General features: G+C 36.1%; 1 protein-coding gene across 1 annotated transcript in view; it reads left to right on the forward strand.

The window, feature by feature from the left end:
- Positions 1-21,904, forward strand: part of PCDH15 (protocadherin related 15) — a 660,961-nt gene that overhangs the window by 423,930 nt on the left and 215,127 nt on the right. Inside the window, exon 18 of the mRNA XM_044660331.1 lies at positions 1,886-2,110. Within this exon, the coding sequence (XP_044516266.1) occupies positions 1,886-2,110 (225 nt within the window). The remainder of the gene's footprint in view (positions 1-1,885; positions 2,111-21,904) is intronic.

Below are 21,904 nucleotides of genomic sequence, written 5' to 3' on the forward strand. Positions count from 1 at the left end.
GTCTCAAAGTCCCCACATGTCCACAGGAAGTTTGTAAGATACTTTTAAATGGCACCTCCCTGAATTCCAAATACACATTTCCCCCTGAGGTCCAGCAAAAAAGGGTTGGTCCTTTTCCTTTGCTGGATCTGAATGTAGTCTCAAAGTCCCTATGTGTCCACAGGAACTTTGTAACATACTTTTAAATGGCACCTCCCTGAATTCCAAACACACATTACTAAAATTCAATAAAGTTAGACTGAGGCACATTTTCTATGAGTAAGATAATTGCTTATTTATAAAGCACCAAACCTGTTAATAGAGGGGGAAATGACTAACCTCAATTTGTGCCAAAGACCCCCCCACCCAAAAAAAGAAGAAATAACTAATTTTATAAGGTGAGAACAAAGAACATTGCAGGGTAGGTGATATCAGTGGGTTAAAGAAAACATGATTGGATACTTACCTGAACAATAGGATTGCTTGGAAGTTAGAAATAAGGGGTTAACAGTGCCACTCTCCTTTCTTCCTGACCTAATGTGTTACAGTATAGCAGGGTAGACTTCTTTGGATACCAAACAAGAAATCCTTGAAGGATATCTTGGTGGTACACGGATACTACACTCAACCTATTGATATCTACCTACATCCCTGAAGGACCAAAAAAATGTCTTGAGGCAAAAAAGGAATAGTGATTATCAGGAGATGTGGATTGCTGAACTTAACTTATAATATGCTAGTTGAATTTCTATAGTAAATTCATAGTCAAAGAGACATGACTTAGGCAGTTTCAGGACAAAAACAATTAATTGCATATAGAATCAATAGAAAATAATTCAGATTCAATTTAATCTTCTCAACTTTATTAGGCCCACATGCCCCTAGATAATTTGGTTATAACTCACTTTTCCTGCTGAAATTTGTCAAAAGATCCCATATGGTTAGAAAAGAACTCTGGAGTTTGACTATATTAATCAATAAAAGATTAATTACCTACTATGTGTTATGTACTGTGGCAATCCAAGTACAAAGAATGAAATAATTCCCAATAGTAAGGAGCTTACTTACATTATAACACAGACATATATCTACATATAGATATATATCTGTGTGTATGTGTACAGATAGATATATGCATAGATATCAGAATAACTTATTTATTTTCATTTATCCCTATTTGTAACTATTATTCTCTGATATATTGAATTGGAATTTGTGGGATGAGAACATATAATTATTTTCTCCTTCCCTGCCCCTCCCTCTGATTTTGTAGCTACTTTCAGTACAAGTACCACCTCCCACAATATACATTTTCTAATCTCTCTAGTCCTCTTCTTTGCTTATATTTATTTTGAATAAATATTGTTCTGACATAACTATGTGCATGGCCATTCCAATAATATAAAATCCTCCAAGGCAGTTCTTATTTCCTTTTCGTCTTTATATCCCTAATCCATATAGAGGGCATCTAATGAAGGTATATAGAATTTAACTGAATAAATTATGGTTTAAAGGAAATTATACATATTCAAAAAAGAAAAAAAAACCTGATGGTTGCATATTTCATAGTATTTCCACTAGAATATTTTGGGGATTATTTGTAGGGAAGTTTAGTTAATTTTATTGGTAACAACACATTTCTTAGTAATATACTATTTCTTGGATACTGCGACTGTTTTGTCATTGGGGTTAATCCTTTGGGTTTCTTGGCATCTAGCATGCTGCCTGGAACATGTTAAGTAAGTGATTTATAAATGAATGAATGGATGAATGATTGTGAAGAATCTTCAAAAAGTCCGAAGCATCCATATCACTATAATAGACCTACTTGAGTTGACCCTGCATCTGCTTCATCAGTTTTAAGAACTCTTCCAATCTAAACTCTTTCTTAATTGTCTCATTACAGGCAACTGATGTTGACCTTGGTGCCATTGTTTCCTACCGGATTCGAAGCCCAGAAGTGAAACATTTATTTGCCCTGCATCCTTTCACAGGAGAATTGTCTCTTTTGGAGAGTTTGGATTATGAGTCATTTCCAGAGAATGAAGCCTACATCACTTTTCTTGTGGAGGCTTTTGATATTGGAGGAACCATGCCCCCAGGCATTGCCACTGTCATGGTGATAGTAAAGGTAAGCCAAAGATAGCATACATGCAGAAAAATGACTTGGACAGACATATCCAAGGACAAAGGTGTTTGGGAAGGTTACTGCATTTTAAAAATCATTCAGGAATGTTGATTTTCCTCCCAGTACATAACCCTGTTCTTTGTTAATTTTCCTACATCTGATGTTGCTTTATTTTAGAAGTATTCAGGCTATGATTTATTTTATTCATTTTTAAGGATAAAATCAGTATAAATAGAGCATTTTTTAAAAAAAAAAGCTACATAATTTTTAAAAGGGAAACAGCATAGTAATGAGAATATTTTTTTTAATGTTAGGAAGACCTCAGTTCATGTACCTTCTCTGTCACTTAGTAATGTCTGATTCTGAACAGAATACTTAACCTCTAACCCTAGGCAACTTTCTAAGAATATAAGTTTGCAGAATAGTTACTAATCTGCTTTTGAAGAAAGCGTTTCCTCTCCTATAAGTCCCCATGCAAATGTAATTACAGATGTGCGGAGAAGGATTTCACATAGATAGATAGAGAGAGAGACAGACAGATAGACAGATCTATAGACGCATCTATCTACCTATAGATGCATCTTTCTTTATACATGTGTATGTATAGAAATACATGTTCATTAATCTCAGTCAATTGTAACTCTTTGTTAGCATGTGTTCATATATGTGCTTGTGGATATACATACATATATACGTTTATACATACATATTTAAATAGGTGTGTGTAGAGACCTCTTCTACACTTTATTCAATGAATATTTTCAAGTGTCTATCATATGCCTGACATGTCACTCAGCTGTGGGGATACAAAGAAGAAAAAGAGACAGTCCGTGCTCTCAAGGAGCTCATAATTTAAAGGGGAATGAAGCTTGAGGGATGGCAGAGGAACCAAGGGATGTGGTGTTCCAATGAAATCAAAACTAAACAAAATTGTTGATGGAAAATTGAATGACTGGGAATTCTCTGAGCCTTCTATAAAGGAAGGCTTTGAGAAACATTAAATGTTTTGTCTTCCAATCTTCTCATCAGAAGAGACAGACAACTGAAGATGAGTGGAGGTGTTAAGTATCATACCTGAGATAATGTGCCTGGTGATGAGTTTTCAGATGATGAGCTTTATGTGGAGCCAGTGAGGGTATATTCTGAAGTATGAGCCAAGTAGAGCTTCAGATGAAAAATGGACACTTAATATTGCCTTACTTTTTTTCTCTTTAAGAAATATAAAAATTAATTTTATTAATTTCCTTTGTTTCTTCCCCATTGCATTTCTCTTCTTAGCTTCTCTAGAAAACACTTGTCAGACGCAAATAATATAGCTTATTGTATACAGACGAAACCAGTAGAAAACTAGAGACAGCAAACTTCAAATAATAGTAACATAGGAGACTCCAAGGACAATGGATGGAATTTTACCATGAAATAGTCAAGGACACGAGAGAAAGTAGAAATTGGATTGTAGTAAGACAGATTCATTCTGTAAAATACCAATTTTTTTCAAGTAGATCACTCCTTAAAAGGATAGTGAATCTTATAGGACTCCCCAATTGCAAAAGATTTGAATGCATTTCAGCTAGCAGCATGTTTCATTTGATATTGGTGCTCACCATTGGAACTCATCTGTACCCAAGACACTCAAGCTCCTCTCAACATTTCCTGGGCTTAAGTACATTACCATGACTCCCACCTTTTGGGATCTTTAACCTCTCCTCTTGGCTATGAAAAACAAAAACAAAAACAACTTCCAGCAATTCTCACTGACAAAATGAGGTTATGTATATAGAAATAGTAATTATATTCCTTCTGCCTACAACTCTATGATTCCAGACTTAGTCCTTCAAAAATGCCTCTAAGTTAATAGTCTATGCTTAGATCAAATGCTAATCAGTTGTTTAATTAAACCATAATATTTGTAAAAGATGTTTCCACAGATTGTCCTCCAATATGTAGTACCTAGTCTTAGAAACATGTCACGAAACATTGAAAGGTTTAGTGAGTTACACAGAGGTACCTGAGAAGTAAAGGCCAGGAATAGGACTTGAACCCTCTTGACTCTAATGCCTCCCCACTATTTATCAGGTATTGCTGCATTTCTTTTAAAATTTAAGTTCTCAGAGTTTATTTCTTCTGTTTTCCTACATGCTCTATTATACAGGAGCAGTTTAGCAGAGTCAAAAGATGTCTGAACTTCACCTTAGAAAGCCTGCCTTCAAATTCTAGATCAGATCCTAACTCTCTGATCACTGCTGGCAAACCACACAATATCCCTGGGACATGGTTTCCCCATCTGATATTAAAAGAGGATAATGAGGCTTGGGCCAAATAGATCTTTCAGGATTGATATTTATATATGTATTTATATATATATATATATAATCTTCAGTCAGTCAATAAACCTTTATTAAGGGCTTTTAATGTATTAAATCCTCTTCTAAATGCTGGGGAGAGAAAATAGGGTGAGTAAAGAGCTCCTGCTCTCAAGAAGCTCATGATCTAATGGAGAAGACAATGTGTAAATTACTTTGTACAAAGAATTTGTATGCCATAAACATAGAAACTAATCTCAGAGGGAAGGCATTAAGCTTCATGGAGTATTGAGAAAAGCTTATTGAAGAAAGTAAGGCTATAGTTGAAACTTGAAGAAAGCCAGGAGGCACAGATGAGGAGACTTTTCTAGAATTGGGGGACAGCAAGAAAAAAAAAAAACTCATGGAGTCTGGAGGTAACTTGTCATGTAGAAGAAACAGCAAGGAGGCCAATGTTTCATAGAGTAATGGATGCCATGAAATCAGTTGTTGGCAAAATTAATCATAAGTAACATTTACATGTACTTTAAGTTTGGCAAATCTCGTTGGACATGCTTGGTATGGTCATACTCCTTTCATCTAGAAGGAAACTGAGACTTGGAGATGTGCAGTTAGTGTTAGAAATAGGATTTGAAAAAAGAAAGTCCCTATATACTACAAAATATTTATAACAGCTCATTTTGTGGTGACCAAGGAAATAAAATAGATGCCCATTGATCATGGAATCGTTAAGCAAATTGAACTACATTAATATAATGGAATGTGACTGCTGTTAATAAACAATGACTATGAGCATAGAAAGTCTTACATGAACTGTTACATAGCAAAGTAAGCCAAGTCAAGAAACTTAGAGAGTCTACAGCAATGGAAATGGAAAAAATAACCCACAACAATCTCAAAGGATCAAAAATTCAATGTTACAAAATTATGAAGAACAAATCTATCCCCCAAACAAGGTATTTAATATTTTTTTATATTTAAAAATGATTCAGTAAAGAAGAATCAAATAACCTCTTCCAAATAGGTTTTTTCCCAAAAATTATATCAAAACAAAATTGGAAAGCTTTAAAAATAAGTATTACTTTTATGGACTTCTGATTATTAATATTAAGTAAGGCACAAAAGAAGGCGTCACGGGCACCAATGATATTCTCCTTGATGTGGAGGAGACCCAGAGTAGAGACCAAAGGGAAAAAAAATTCATGTCCTATTTCTTGTGCACTGCAAAAGCCACACAGTAGTAGACCTTCCTAATGAAATTCATAATCATTCAAAAAATGCTTGGCCCAAGTAGGCAAATAGAACAAGCCAAGTGAGCAAAGCATGCCTATTGTCTAAATACATATATAGAGCTGCATGGTCAATTTATAAAGTATATATACCTTGGACAGATGCTGAACCGATCAATGGTCTGGGAAAAGCAGTAAGAGGGAGACAGCAGGTTGACTGAATTGCTTTAAGAAATTGTGCAATACTTTTAATAACTAAGTTTTTTCCTAAACTAAAGGCTCATCTTTTTTAATGACATTTTTGGTGGCACTGCTAAGAACCCAACATATTTTTTTTCATGGAGACAGGATAAACAATAATGCTTTCAGAGTTTACTTTTTCATTATCTAATTCCATTTATTCCATTAAATTTAACATACTTTAATTAAGCAGCATACTTTAATTAATTAATTAATTAATTAACATACTTTAATATACTTGGCACCAGGGAGATGGGAGAGAATGATATATTTTTCTTGTTCACCTATTCTGGTTATGTCCAAATCTTCATGATCTCATTTGGAATTTTATTTAGCAAAATATTGTAATAGTTTGTCATTTCCTTTTCCTGTTCTTTTTTTTAAGTTGAGGCAAATATAGTTAAGTGACTTCCCCAGGACTGCCCAGCTAGTAATTTTCTGAGACCAGATTCAAACTCACAAAATGACTCTTTCTGGTTTCAGGACAAAGACCTCTATTTACTGTCAATGATTTGGTTGGGAGAATATGTAGGGAAAATAATATTATATAATTTTCCCTTGACTTAAAGAAGATCACATTTTATGAAAGAAACAACACATATTTATTATTTAGAGATCCAAAATAAAGAGGAGAACTAGGGTTCAAAGCCACAAGAAACTGGAAAGGGGAATAAGGAAAAGGTATGAGTTGGAGCTTTAGATCCATCTTTGAAGAAAGCAAATTTTCTTAAGAGACAGGTGAAGAGAGTGAATTCCACTGATGAACAGTGCTCAAAGTCTTAGAGATAGAGGATAAAGGTTCAAGCATGGTAGCAAAGAAATAAATTTTTCTATACTAGATAGCATATGGAGGTTGATTTTAACAAAGGTAAGTCAAGGCTGGACTTGGAATGACCAATAGTAGCATCTTTATTTGATCAAAGAAGGGAGTCCCATATGCTATAGAGTTAGATTCCATATCCTCTATCACTTTTCAAATTGAACAAATATACCCTTACCAGACTCCAGATAACCTTTCTGGGAATTTGGGGGAAAAGACAGCCAGCCAGAGATTGATTCCCATAGCAGCAAAGGGCCTCATTCTTATTGCATCTAGAATGATCAGATTATGAGATCTAAATCCTACCTGGGTGATTCTCCCATGCTTATCTCCTCTCAACTTCTCTGTTTTGAAGGAATATATATTTGAAATTCTATTAAATGTTGGTATCTATGGCTCCAGGTGATGTAAGTCCGCTTACATCATTCCCTTTCGGTATCTGGTATACCTTAGAGTGCATCCACCAATAATCTTCCCAGTGCAATTTTGTGTTCAGTCATTTTAGTCATGTCCAACTGTGACTCCATTTGGGATTTTCTTGGCAAACACATTAGAGTAGTTTGCCATTTCCTTCTCTAAATCATTTTACAGATGAGGAACTGAGGCAAACAGTGTTAAGTACCTTGCCCAGGGTCACACGTCTAGTAAGTGTGGGTAGCCACATTCAAATTCACAAAGGTGAGTCTTCCTGATGCCAGGACCAACACTCTAACCACTGCTTCACTTACTTGCTCATTAGAATCTAGAGGGGACATAAATAATAAAACTTTCACTGATATCAAGAAAATTAAATTATATAAGGGAAATGGTATACATGCATATAAGATATAGGATCAGTTCCTTGATTGTTGGGTTCTCTTTCCATTTTGGCACACTGCCTCTGTGAAACAGGTATTTACAACTCTTCACAAAGTAATGTAATACCAGATTTTCAAGCTGATTCAAATTTTTTTTAAACACGTGAAGGATATCATCCAAGAAAAACTATAATCTTTCCTCTTTCTTATGCATACATTTTATTTCCAACCTCCATGCCTTTGCTAGTGTCCTATATCTGATGTAAGCTCCTAAAAGCTTCCTGAACATACTCTCCCTCAACTGTAAAATGAGGGAATTTTATGAGATTCTCTCTAAGATCCTTTTCCACTTTAGAATTCCTAGCTCATAGCAGGTACTTAATAATTTTTTTATTTAATTTAAGTGAATTGAATATCATACAAGTACTCATTTCTAGATATGCCCGAAATTATTTTATTTTTTTCTCCCAGTTAGATTCATGATATCCAGTTGTCTTGTGGAGCAGAAAATAGCTAGATTTAATCGCAAACAGTCCCAATTGTTCATTGTAGGGAATGTTCTAAGGCCTAGGGTCATCTTGAGCAAATCAGTGTGTTACATCTTCAACATCATCCTGCTGACATCACCTAGGACTGCCTAGGAGGGAAAAAAATTTTTAAAGTATATCTCAGAAATTGGCCTTGGTATTGGCAAAAAATATTGCTCAGCCCAACTTGTATTTATGTCTGATATTTTTTTCTTTAGATGAAAGTCAAAGAAACAATATTTACTGAATCTGTCAATTCTCCAAGTGTGTTTTCAAAGTATAATTTATGATTTGTGGTACTTACCTGACTTGTCTAAATCCTTACTACCAATTCAGTATAATTCATACTGATCTAATTAGGTAGGATGGATTTATACTTTGAAATGAAGACTAAAACCTATCTCCTAATTTCCAAACCATTTTTCTCTACCATTATATCACATTGTTTCCCTGTCATTCTTGAAATTAATGTAGAAATGATGTTTTCCTGTTAGTCATTTAGTATGGAAATTCCAACATGACATGATTTAAAATGTTTACCATTAAATGGTAATTATTAAAAATTATGTTACTTGACCTGCATAATGGCTGTGATCATGATAAAAGACATTTGTATAACACTTACTATGTGCCTGGCCCAGTGCTAAGTAAATTAATTATTTTTTAAAATTTCATTTAGTCCTCACAATAACTCTGAGAAGAATGTTCTATTATTATCCCATTTTACAAATGAGGAAAATAAGGCAAATTGGGGTTGAGAGAGTTACCCAGGATCATATAGAGATAGTAAGTGTTGGAAAGTGGATTTCAATCCAGGTTTTCCTGACTCCAGGGCCAACACTACCCAATGCACCACCTAGCTACTTAAATAAAACTAGATACGTGAAGCTCTATGCTAAATTTGTTCAAATCAGTAAGTTGGTGGAGGAAAAGAATATTGATTTTGGTTAAATTAGCTTAAAATTAGTATTTTTCCTAAGGCTTTAAATTGCATAATAGATATTGTTTCTTTAATTTTTCAAGCAAAGGACATTTTAAAATACTTGTCATGCACCAAGAACTGTTAATTGCTTGAGTTACAAATATAATCAGAAAATAATCTCTGATCCAAGGAGCTTAAGTTCTAATGGGAGAGATGACTAGTGCATGAAACTGTACCTATAAAATATAAAGAAAGCATATGGCCCAGCTGTGTGACCCTGGGCAAGTCACTTGAACCCCATTGCCTACCCTTACCACTCTTCTTCCTTGGAGCCAATACACAGTATTGACTCCAAGATGGAAGGTAAGGGTTTAAAAATAAAATAAAATAAAATAAAATAAAATAAAATAAAATAAAATAAAATAAAGAAAGCATATGGAAAGTGACTTTAGAAGGAGAGGTGACTCAGTGGATAAAGAACCAGGCCTAGAGACAGGAGATGCTTGGGTCAAATTTGGCTTCCAACACTTCTTCCCTGTGTGGCCCTGGGCAAATCATTTTACTCCAATTACCTAATCCTTCCCACTCTTTTGCCTTGGTACAAATACTCAGTATAGATCAGTCGCTCCCAAACTTTTTTGGCTTACTGCCCCCTTTCCAGAAAAAATATTACTTAGCTCCCCCTGGAAATTAATTTAAAAAATTAATAGCAATTAATAGGAAAGATAAATGTACCTGTGGTCATCACTGCCCCTCTGGATCACTGAAACACCCACCATGGGGCAGTGGCATCCACTTTGGGAATCACTGGTATAGATTCTAAAACAGATGATAATGTTTTTAAAAAGGAAATGAAAGTTCATGTAGTTGTACAGGGATTAGGAAGAGGGACTGTGGCCAGGAAATGCTTCTTGTAGAAAGTTCTCTTTGAGTTCAGTCTTGAAAGAAGCTAGAGATGCTAAGTGGTAGAAGTGAGGAGGGAGAACATTTCTAGGTATGAAGAATAGCCAGAACAGAGGCAGGACATATAAGATGGAGTGTCATGTTTGAGGAAACGGCAAGTAGACCAACAATCTAAACTGTGAAGCATATATGGAAGGGTTATGAATGAGAAGAGAACAAAAAGAAATACTTTAGCCTTAATGATTCTTTGGACTCATTCCATTTAATGGTTATTAAAAAAAAGACTCAAGAAAATGAGATAGTCTAGCTTTAATGTCTGAAATCCCTGTGTAAAGGTCAGCTGGGGAGAAGCATGCTTTTGGACATATATTATATTTATATGTTATATATTAATATGTAGAGAATATATCCATATCTTAAAACATATGAAATTAATTGAAGAAACCCATGACTAAAATGTAATTTTTTGTTGGAAAACTGGGAAATTCCATTGGTGAAATTTGATTGAAATTTTAACAGCAAGTTTCAAATTGGAATTGTGTTCCAAGAACTGGTAATGAAGTCCAGGAAGAATAGTTTAATAAATCATTATTTCTTTGCCTCTACAATGGTATTTCCAGTTATTTGGACTCGGTCTCTATAGTGACAGATCAAGGAGTACACTGTAGCTCTGAAAGTGCTCTGCAGGTTGACAGTATTTCTATGACACCTATGTGTTAGACTCTTATTGTAGATGAATCCAGAGGAGTATGGGAGCAAGAGAGCCAACATTAGTCTAGAAGACTTTGATTCAGGTTCTGCCTGTGAACCCAAACTTATCATTTAGTCTCTCAATTCTCCCAGGCAAATTTCTAGTTTTTATTTATAGAGTATTTGCCGATCTTTATTGATAAAGTGATTTTTTTGGTAGGGAGAATTCATTATATAAATGAAATCAAAGATCAGGGTAAAAAAATACCTTCTGATACAATACAATAAAGTTCAAAGCTATTCAGTGCAGTAAAACACAATGGAGCAAACACAACTCCATATGTGCAGCATAGGAGGGTGGGGTTTCTCTCCAGAGGAATGCATAATTTGTCCATTGGTGTCTGGAACATCCAGAATATTTACCAAAATAAAGATGTCAGGAATGCACACCTAATCCTGGAGAAACTGTAGATTTGCATAGCACCATGGGTTTGTGCTACACCTTCTTTACATACCTCATATTGTCTTCAGGAGAAGGCATGAGGACAAACGGCCTCTCTTTGTGAAGGTTTCAATAACGGCTCTGTATACATGAAAAAAAATTGCTCAAATTGTGTTCTGGAGATGGAATAATCAGTAAAGGAAATTCCCTGTGGAAGGTGTTCTGCATAAATAGACTTTCATATGCCAGGAGAAGATGTATCATGTGCCTATAAATCTTGAAATTAAGGAGAGGAAGAATTTATAGACAATGAGAGGAGAGCAGGCTTCCTTTTTTATAGCTCTGTTTCTGCTACTCAAAATACCACCTATTTTGATAAAAAAAATGCTAAGTCATGGTTATGAAGATACATCATCCTTTAAAGTATACTGTAAAATAATTCTCAGAGTAGGGAACTTCCCTGGGTTTGGAGTCAGAGAACCTGTCCAATCCCAGCTCTTTTATACACTGTATCATTTTGGAACACATCATCTTGCCTCCCAGAGCTCACTTATCAGTGACTAAGAAGAGTGAAGAGATAGGGGCAGCTAGGTAGCTCAGTGGATTGAGAGCCAGGCAGAGAGATGAAAAGACCTGGTTCCAATCTGGCCTCAGACACTTCTGGCTGTGTTGCCTATACAAGTCCCTTAACCCCCATTGCTAGCCCTTATCACTCTTCTGTCTAGGAACCAATACACAGTATTGATTCTAAGATGGAAGGTAAGGGTTTAAAAAAAGAGTGAAGGGTCTAAACTAGATTTTCTCAAAAGCTTCTTCTGGCTTAAAATATATTTTCTACCTTGATTAACTATAGGGTTTTAGCTGGTACAATAGAATTAACTGAGAACTGGGATGCTGGTAGTCTGGATTTTTGTTTTGGTTCAGCCAGGAAGTGATCTTGGACAATTCATATAATCTTCTCCATTCAGTTTAGGTCATTTCCAAATGTTCTCTGGGCCCTAAACCTGTGTGAGTGTATGATCCTGATAACTAGCTATTGAGTTTTACAGAAAGATGAAACTTTCTTTTCCAGAATGGTGCTTTACAAAAATAATGAATGTATATATCTAAAATACAGAAATTAGGATAGGAAATAGTTCACAGGATCATTGGGCCATAAATCTACAGCTGGAATGGATCATATAAACCAGCTAGCCCAACTCACTCATTTTAACTACTTATGAAACACAGGATCATGTAAGTGAATTTATTGGCCCCCAAATCATTTAAGGATAGTCAATGAATTTGAATGCAAGTCTGCTGACTCCAGAGCCAATATTTCCATTATATCTGTTTTCCTGCCTCCCTTTAATCCAATTTGATTTAATACATATAAATAGTCATCCAATTATTTCTAAGACATTGTGCTAGGAACTGGGGATTCAATGACAAAACAGAATGTAAAAAATAATGCCTGGCATGAAGCAAGTTCTAGAATATCCTCTCAGATAAGGAAATATATGGTAATTGGAAAGGAAGAGATGGATATGGGTAGTAGTTAAATAGGGCCTCTTGGAAAAGGTAATCATTGCACTCAGCTTAGAAGGAAGGCAAGATGGAGGATGGATATTTGGAAACTGTGTTCTATACTGAAAGACAGAGTATGTGATTTCATGAAGGTAGAAGATGGAATGTCAGTTTAGGAAATAGCCAGCAGCCTATAGTGTACTTTGTTTGACCATCAATAATGTGAAATAAGTGTAGAAGGATAGGTTGGAAACAGACTGCAAAGGGGATTAAATGCCAGACCATAATAGGAATTTCAATTCTATTCAAGAAAATTTCAACTGTAAGGACAATGTGAGAGGAGCCGCGGTATGAGTTACTAGGAATATAAAGGCGAAACCAATCAAGCAGAGAGTCCTGGTTCTCAAGAAACATTTATGTGACATATAGAGTGGTAAATGGGGAGAGGCATGATTTTCATGACCTCCACAGCCAACACAAGTCAATAATAGGAGAAGGCAGCCAACAAACATTATGGTAGCCTGGGTTGCCTTGGGAGAAGCTAAGTGGAAGAGATTCCAGGAATCAGGAAATCATGGTCACACTGTGTTCTGTCTCAGACCATATCTGAAGCATTCAGCTCGGTTTGGGGCACCCTGTTTTATAAAGACTTTAATAAGTTAGACAATTCCATTGATGAACAACCAACAAGGTGACAGGCCGTGAATCCATGCCATGTGAAAATTATTTGAAGAAAATAGAAATGAGAAGTGAAGACTCAGTTGGTACAGGATAATAAGTACATACATGATAGCTTGAGGAGGGAAAACATACTAGTAAGGAAGAGAATCAGGACAGACTTAAGTAGGAGTTTCCAAATAGACTGACTTGGTGGAAGCTAAAGATTCTGCATGGCAGAGATGAGGAAGTTGACCATTAAAAACTTGGATGTAGGGGGCAGCTGGGTAGCTCAGTGGAGTGAGAGTCAGGCCTAGAGACAGGAGGTCCTAGGTTCAAACCCGGCCTCAGCCACTTCCCAGCTGTGTGACCCTGGGCAAGTCACTTGACCCCCATTGCCCACCCTTACCAATCTTCCACCTATGAGACAATACACCGAAGTACAAGGGTTAAAAAAAAAAAACAAAAAAAAACTTGGATGTAATAGAGTAAAAATATGAAGATGGGACACATAGTGTTGGCTCATTAGAACAAGAAGGATAATTTTGCTAGAATAAAGTGTATGGAAGTGGAAATAATGTGTGCTGTGCTAGAAAGGTAGACTGGAGACTGTCAATTTAAATGTCAAACACAGGAGTTTATGTTTCTTTTTCCTTCTCTGTGAGCCCATATCCTCTGTTTACTAGCAATTTTGACAAACTGTTTTTGCATCACATAATTGATAATCTATTTATATTCAGAGAAAGACTTGTACAAAACCCACCTCCTACAGGGAGAATGTTAAGAAGATTTTACTTTGACAAAAAAAGTTAGGAAATGCATTGTCTTCTTGTCAATTTTTTGGAAAAAATTTAGGATTTAATAGCTAGTCTATGAGACCAATTATTGAAGATTGGGATGAGATTGGAGCAAATTGGAGTAATAATTAGAAGAAAAAAAGTGACTTCAATAGTTAATTAGATTCAGTTCCATTGAACAAGCATTCATTCTGTAGTACTTTTATATTCCAAGCGTTGTTCAAGGCATTGGGCATTCAAATAGTAAAAACAAATAAGTAGAAAAGGAACAGCCTGAACAAAGCGAAAGAAATAACATTAAAGTTAATCATGGGCCCTACCACAATATTTCATTTGGTTGCAGTTTGCAAAAAATATCCATGGTAGAGTGGATAGAGTGCTGGACAGACATCAGTTCAAATCCCATCTCAGGCACTTATTAACTTTTTGACCAATGGCTAGTCCTTTAACTTCACTGGGCCTCAGTTTGATCATTTGTAGAATGAGAAGTTTGGACTTGATGACCTCTTAAGGTATGGAATGATGGACTTGGGATTAGGAAGATCTGAGCTAAAATCCTTTCTCAGACATTTATTGGTCATGTGAGTGAATAAATTAATATCTCTCAGCCTTAGTTACTTCATCTGTAAAATGGGGATGATATCATTTAACTCCAAGGGTTACTATGAGGATCAAATGATATACCATATGAAAAACCCTTTGCAAATCCTAAAAAAATTATGCAGATGCTATTTATTATTATTATTATTAGAATTATTATTATTAGCATGGGATCACAGTGACTCCTAAAAGAATCTTCTAAGGCACTAAGATGTTGGGCTCTTCTAGGCTGCTACTGTAGTAGAGGTATCAGTGATGGCTCCTGGTAACAAACAGGGCATTATTTTTTTTCCCAGATAAAAGGTCAATACAACTTTTTTTTTATTTTTTTTAATTTTAAACCCTTAACTTCTGTGCATTGACTCATAGGTGGAAGAGTGGTAAGGGTAGGCAATGGGGGTCAAGTGACTTGCCCAGGGTCACACAGCTGGGAAGTGTCTGAGGCCAGATTTGAACCTAGGACCTCCTGTCTCTAGGAATACAACTTTCAATAACATTTTTTGACATTTTGCTCTCCATGTCCTCTCCCATTCCTTTCCCCTCCCCCAGACAGCAAGTAATATGATATAGATTGTACATGTGCTATCATACAATACATATTTCCATGTTCATCATGTTGTGAAAGACATACCTCGCTTACACTAAAGAAAAACTCATGGAAGATATTAAATAATGTTATGCTTCAATCTGTATTCAGACTCCATCAGTTCCCAAGTCCATCATTCCATTTATATGTCTCTAGCTATTTCCTGATGACCTATTTAAGTCCTAAATCAGTTTCTAGCTCTCAGAATCTTCTTCATTGGTTTAGCTTAAGTGCTACTTCCTTGAATGTACCTTTCCTGATTGCCCCAGTAGCATGTTCTCTTTCTTTTCTCATGTTAATATCTACTCACTCCTCTGTTTACCTGTTGTATGCATTGAGTATATTACAATCTCTTTGAAATCAGGGACATTTTTGCTTATATGAGTCATTGTATTCCCAGGGGACACATAGCATAGTGTAGCACCTCTTTTGGAGATATTTCTCCAATCTCCACTCCCATTGGTGGGCCAATTGTCCAAAGGCCAGCTGCTATTACTACCCAGGGTTCTATGAGTAACCTTGTGTTAATGGTGTAGAAACTTAGCTGTACTTAATTGCATCTATTAAGCATTTATATCAAGAATATTGTTTTAGAAGTCACCTTCACCCAGCCCACGGTGCATTCTCCCTTTGTACATACTGAGTTCCTGGTAGGAGTAAATTCAAATTTAGGAAACACTCACTACTTTCTAGTCACTGGATTTTTTTTTCTTCTTGAAATCCCCATGAATTTCCATTGCGTTCACTGCTAGTAAACTAACTTGTTACTGAAATACAGAATTCCAAGCTGGCTTACCATGCTATACACAGCCCTACCTACATTCTTTTTTCACCTTAATTCTCTTTACCTTAACCTTTAATTCTTAACCTTAATTCCCTTCAGCTAAATACAAGATAAGAACAGCCTGGTGGCACAAATAGAATTCTTCACCTAGAGCCAGGAAGAATCATGTTCCTGAGGTCAAAGTTAGTCTTAGATACTTACTAGCTATGTGACCCTTGAAAAAATCACTTACCCTGTTTGCCTCAGTTTCTTCATTTGTGAAATGAGCTGAAGAAGGAAAATGCAAACCATTCCAGTATCTTTGCCAAGAGAACCCCAAATAGGGTGATGAAGAGTTAGAGGATGAAACAATTAAACACTAACAGACAAGCTATTGACCAGGTTTGTTGATGGATTCCAAAGGCCCCATGAACCTTTCAAATGGATGAAAAATGTATTCATGCCTACTTCAATTTTTATAGATTTAATTGAAATTTGTTATGAATGAAAAGTAAAGACATATGGCTACAAGTAGGACCTATGACTTATCATTGTAAAGAAGTCCTCTTACCCTTGTCCATTACGGGGATTGTGAAAATAGTGTTGCCTAAGGCATATAGAGGTATGTGGCCAAAGGCAATCATCTAATAAAGATCTGGGTTGAGATTTGAATGGAGATCCTTCTTCTCCAAACCCAGCATTCCATCTATTTCCGTGTTGCTTCCTTATAATTATCTGAGGAGTAAAAGACAAGCCAAATACAGGATAGGAGAAAACTGGGACAAATCTAAGAGGCATGTGAGACTAAGGTAGTGGAAAGCCAAATGGGAATCAATAAAGCACTGTTGCAAGCAGTCAATTGGCTGCTCTGTGTCTACATTAAAAGAAATATCACCTTCAGGAACAGAGGATAGATCCCTTAACTATGCTTAGCATTGGTCAACCCATTATGAATGTACCATGTCAGTTTTATTTACCACAAATCTGAAAGGGTCTGGGGAAGACTGAGGAGCAGGAAGGAGGGGCCTCTGAATCACCTTTGTAGTTCTATTATTCTAAGATTCTGTATTTGAAATAACATTTATTTTCCCTGGAGAGAAGGAAGAAAGTCAAATTTAAGCAAAAATCGTAACTATCTCACCCTAAGAAGGAAGATAGGAGGAAAATATTTTTCAATGCCAAGAGGAAAAGAAAAGGAAAATATTTTTTGTTGGGAATATTCCAGCTAGAATCTATCACCATGTGAAATTACATTTGCCAGGGAGTCAATATGGACACCTAAGGATTCATAGGCCTTTGAGTGTTTCTGAGTGGCTCAATCTAAAACTAACCCTTCTGAATGCATGTCTTATAGCAGCTTTTGATGTCTTCCCATGTTTCCCTTCTCCCTCTGATTCCAAATGTTACATGGGGAAATTCATCTCACAACTCAAAAAATATTCATTGAGTTCCTACTTTGTGCTAGTCTTCCTAGTGATAAAAAACAAAAATGAAAAGTATCCCCTACCCTCAAAAGGAATACATTGTTGTGGATGGGGGAATGGGAGGAATTTTTTTCTTAGTTCAGCAGCAGAAGAAAAGCAGAGAGAAGAGAAGGAAGGAGAGAAACATTGGCTAAAAAGGGAGAAAGACCTGAGCTATTGACAATGGAGCTGGAGACAGAGCCAGAGGACAGAGCAGCACTAGAATAATGACAATGGGCCTTAAGGATAACAACAACAGCTACCATTTTTGTTTCACCTTAAGGTTTACAGAGCCTTCGACTGAAATTACATGATCTGGGCCTCAAGAGAGCTGAGGAAAGTGCTACAGATATGATGATTTTCATGTAAAAAAAATTAAAAAGCAAATTAATAAATACCTCAATGAGGGTAAATTACTTTTTTTCAGAATCACATGGCTAGTGAGTCTAATAGCATTTGTATAGATATATCTCTATCTATCTATCTATGTGTATTTTTTAAGTGCCAAGAGAAAAAGAAAAGAAAAATATATTTGTTGGGAATATTCTAACTAGAATCTATAATCCTATGAAATTACATTTGGCAGGAAGTTATGGACACCTGATGATTCATAGGTCTTTGAGTGTCAAAGAATCAAAATAGAATTTATATAGATAGGGCATTACAAACTTGATCTCATGTTATCCTCACAGCCTTGTGGGATGACATTCCATATTATCTTCCCCATTCTGAAGAGGAAGAAGAGACAGTCACAACGTCTATGTTGGCATGATCTGCAGTATTTCCCAATATACTATGCTGCTTCTTCAGAGTAAGCATAAAGAACCTATTATCTCTGTGTCCCAAAGAGTCACAGTAGGATTGTCTACATGGCCACCTTTACCTGATTAAAATCTCATGATGTCACTGCTTCATTTTGCCCATACATTTCAGTTTAGGGAGACTTTAATAATAAATAGAGGTACAATGAGGAGATGACCTCACCTAGCAACATCTAGAACACTTTATATTCAGCAAAGTGTGGAAAACCCAACCTCTTAATAGAGGGTTAAATAAGGCATATATTTCAATTTGTTTGACTTAACTTCTATGTTACAAGGGAAAGCTGTATTGGGGAATACATTCGTTGGGAAATGAAGTGGTAGCAAATATTCACTATTTTTTTTATTTGGAGGATAGAATCTGGTATCTCCAAGAAAGTTTTTCATGAAAATATACATGACCACATTTCCTTTTTTTTTTTTCAGGTAGTTTACAGCTCTTTTGTTGCCTTTCCTATCCAGAATAAGACATCTCTCAATAACTTTCTACCAGACTGTCATGCTAAATCTGCCCAATTTGTGTATAAAACTTCAACTTAGTTAATTTTAGCACATCATAGGTTATTGTTGCATTTCCTCTCTTTTAAAGGTAGAGAAAGAACTAAAGAAGCCATCAGGTTTAGACTAGACTTTCCAAAGATGAGTGAGTGGCAGTATTTATCTTAAGAGTTTATTTATGGAAAGCAAATAAAGCCTATGTCTTCTGGTTCATTTTTCTTTCCATGATCACTAACTAGGTTTGGGACAATAAGGTTTTCTTTTAGCCTTCTTGGGGCTGGACTTGTTTTGCCCCATCTTCCTCCTCTCTCACTGCAATTTACATGAGTGGACTCATGTCAGTATCCCAGTTCTTTTGACTTCTTCCTTCCCCACCCTACTCAACTGAAGCTGTATTTCATTCTGTTTACCTTTATTCCTAGGTACAGCTCTGCCAATGTAATTGAATAGTTATACAACCTCAAAAGAAGACAAGCATGATTCTCTGACTAGAGTTTTATTTCCTATTTTTAAAGATCTGTGTGATATTGGGGAAGTTACTCATCCTCACTGAATCTTAAGAACCTCAAAAATATAGTATTGGGTGAACTCTAAACTCCTATGATTTGTGGAAATTAAATAGTTAAAAACTTAAAAAATTGAGTTTGTTTTTTTAAGAAACCTCCACAGGTTTTCTACAAGAGATTTTTGCACACATCAATACATGGTACTGATAAAATATAACTGATTGTTTTTGTCAGGCATTTGGAAGTAGGCTTGGTTAGAGCCATAGTATGATCTCAGCAGATGGTGAAGAGAGAATTTTTTCAACTGCTATTTCTTTCCCCTTCTGATTGGATAGCATTACCCTCTAGTGGGACTAAGGACAAAAGAGAACAAGAAAAAGAGGTACAGGGAGAACAGCTTCTCTGCTGCTCACTGCATCCAAGAAAATTATTTACACAGAAATGTTTTCCTGGTCTCTTCTTCCAGATATTCCTAGGATACAGTCAAAAACAGGTGTGGGTTCCACTCAGGCACCATTGCTATCTAGTCACTTTCTCTTGTCTGAAAGGATGCATTCCAGAGGAAAGATGAACAACTCACTGGACATCTTAGCACCAATCAAGGATCACAACCCCATAAGGAGTTACTGCTCGGAGTGTCGTAAAAGAAAAATATGGCTACAATAACAGTGCTGAATGACTAACTCATCTTGTCAAGTACAGAAAATACAGAGGCCAAAGCCCATCCTTTAATGAGTTCCCAGTATTTATAGCCTTAGATTGGTGAATAATCTACCAATGTGGTGGAATTGTATTTTTAAGTCCATTGTGCACTCAGTTGAGAGTTGAATCCAGAGAAACTTTCCTCCTCCACAGACAGGGATGGGGGCCACTCTTCTTATATTATGATGTAGGATTTCTGTAATCTCATCATTGTGGGTTTTTCCTCCAATGATAAATATAGTTGTTTATATAATTACTGTCCATACTCTGAGACTCTCATCCCTGTTGTTTCAAAAGATTGCAACAGTTGATCCATTCTATTAGCTTAATTGATGGTCCAAAATATTTTTTCTCTTTTTATTCAGAAAATCCCATTTTCAAAAAGTGGGGACCCTGAAATACTCAGAGTTAAAATTCAGCTGTAATTAATATTATATTGAACTCCCAAGTTTCCCTTACTTTTTTTCAGAATATCAGTCTTCAGAGTTTATTAATAACCTCTGGGCTGCCTTCTTCCTGCAGAATTTCAGTTCATTCCATCCTCCTGATCCCTCCTCTTATTCCTCTCCTTCTGTTTTCCCAAAGTCCATATCAAACTGTTCCTGCCTTTCTCTCCTTGGTCTAGAAAGGACTGGTGATTTCCCCACAAAATTCCCATAATTCCTCAACACAGTTTAAACTTTCCCTCAATGAGAATCAGAACTGGAACAGAATCCTCTTTTGATGCTGGCTTTACTTTTGGAAGGATGAAATTATAATGAAGGCAAGACAAGAAGTGATTAGTTCTCCTGCTTTTGAAATAGAGAGAATTCCAGAAAGTGTCTGTGAAATTAGATCTCCACCTAATTACAACTCCAAACTTTAAGGGCAAAGTGATTACTTATTTCCCAAATCCTCCTCTATTTTATTTTCCTGTCCAGCTGAGCTACAGTATAATCTGATGATATATAATGACTTTTTCCTCTTCACGAATATTCATCAATATCCATTCCACCACAGATTCTCTTCTATGAATCTTGGATTTCTTTATATCAATATACTTTCTTTAGATACAGTGATTCTCTCCCAGTGTAATAAGGTGTAGTCATCCAGAATCACATGCAAACCATGCATGGGTTTCATCCACCAGAGTTGAGTGCCTGGTGCACATGGTAGGGACTTGATAAATGCATGTTGAATGGACTTGTGACATCAAATGTGACATCAAATTTGCTTCCTTGTGTTAGGGCCCCTTGTGCCTCTTCCTAGCTGCCCAGATTTGGGTATAGATGTTGGATCTGGGGATAAAAAACAAGAAGTGCAATCTCTGGGAATAAGGAATTCACTGGGAGGCTTGCAGGTTAGACCCCACATGGAAAATTGTGCTCACTTCTGGGCACCACCATTTAAGAAGGATTTTGGTGAGAAAGAGCAGGGGTTCTTTGCCTTTTGGGTAGGAAATCTTCTTAGTTATCACATGAAGCTATGAACCACTTCTCAGATAAGTGTTTGCAAATCCTCACATATACACACATGTAAACATATACACATACATGAATACATGTATTGTGTATTTGTGTGTATATGCCTACATGTGTGCATATGTGCACATACATACAATATATCCAGTGCTTACCTGTACCTGTGCCCATATGCAGAGATAGGTATGTGCATGTGTGAATATACACATATGTAAGTGTATGTACACAAGTGCACAGAAATATACACATACATGTATACCTGTGCATTTGTATGTATATATGTAGTGTGTACACAGACTATATGTGTGTATGTATGTATATATGTGTGTGTGTGTGTGTGTATATGCATACACACTGCCCAGATTACAAATTACCAAAATGACCACAAACATGGTAACCCAAAGAATGTCAAAGGGCCCTGAGTTCAGGACATACAATAATATTTGAAGGAAAAATAAAATTTTTTATCCTTGAAAGAAGGATATGATGACTATGTCCAAGTGTCTAAAAGAAAGAAATGGAGAAAAGTGATTAGACTTGTTAGGAGTCGTAAAGAGGCAAATTT

This window comes from Gracilinanus agilis, chromosome 2 (genome assembly GCF_016433145.1).
Source record: "Gracilinanus agilis isolate LMUSP501 chromosome 2, AgileGrace, whole genome shotgun sequence".
Taxonomy (NCBI): Eukaryota; Metazoa; Chordata; class Mammalia; order Didelphimorphia; family Didelphidae; genus Gracilinanus; species Gracilinanus agilis.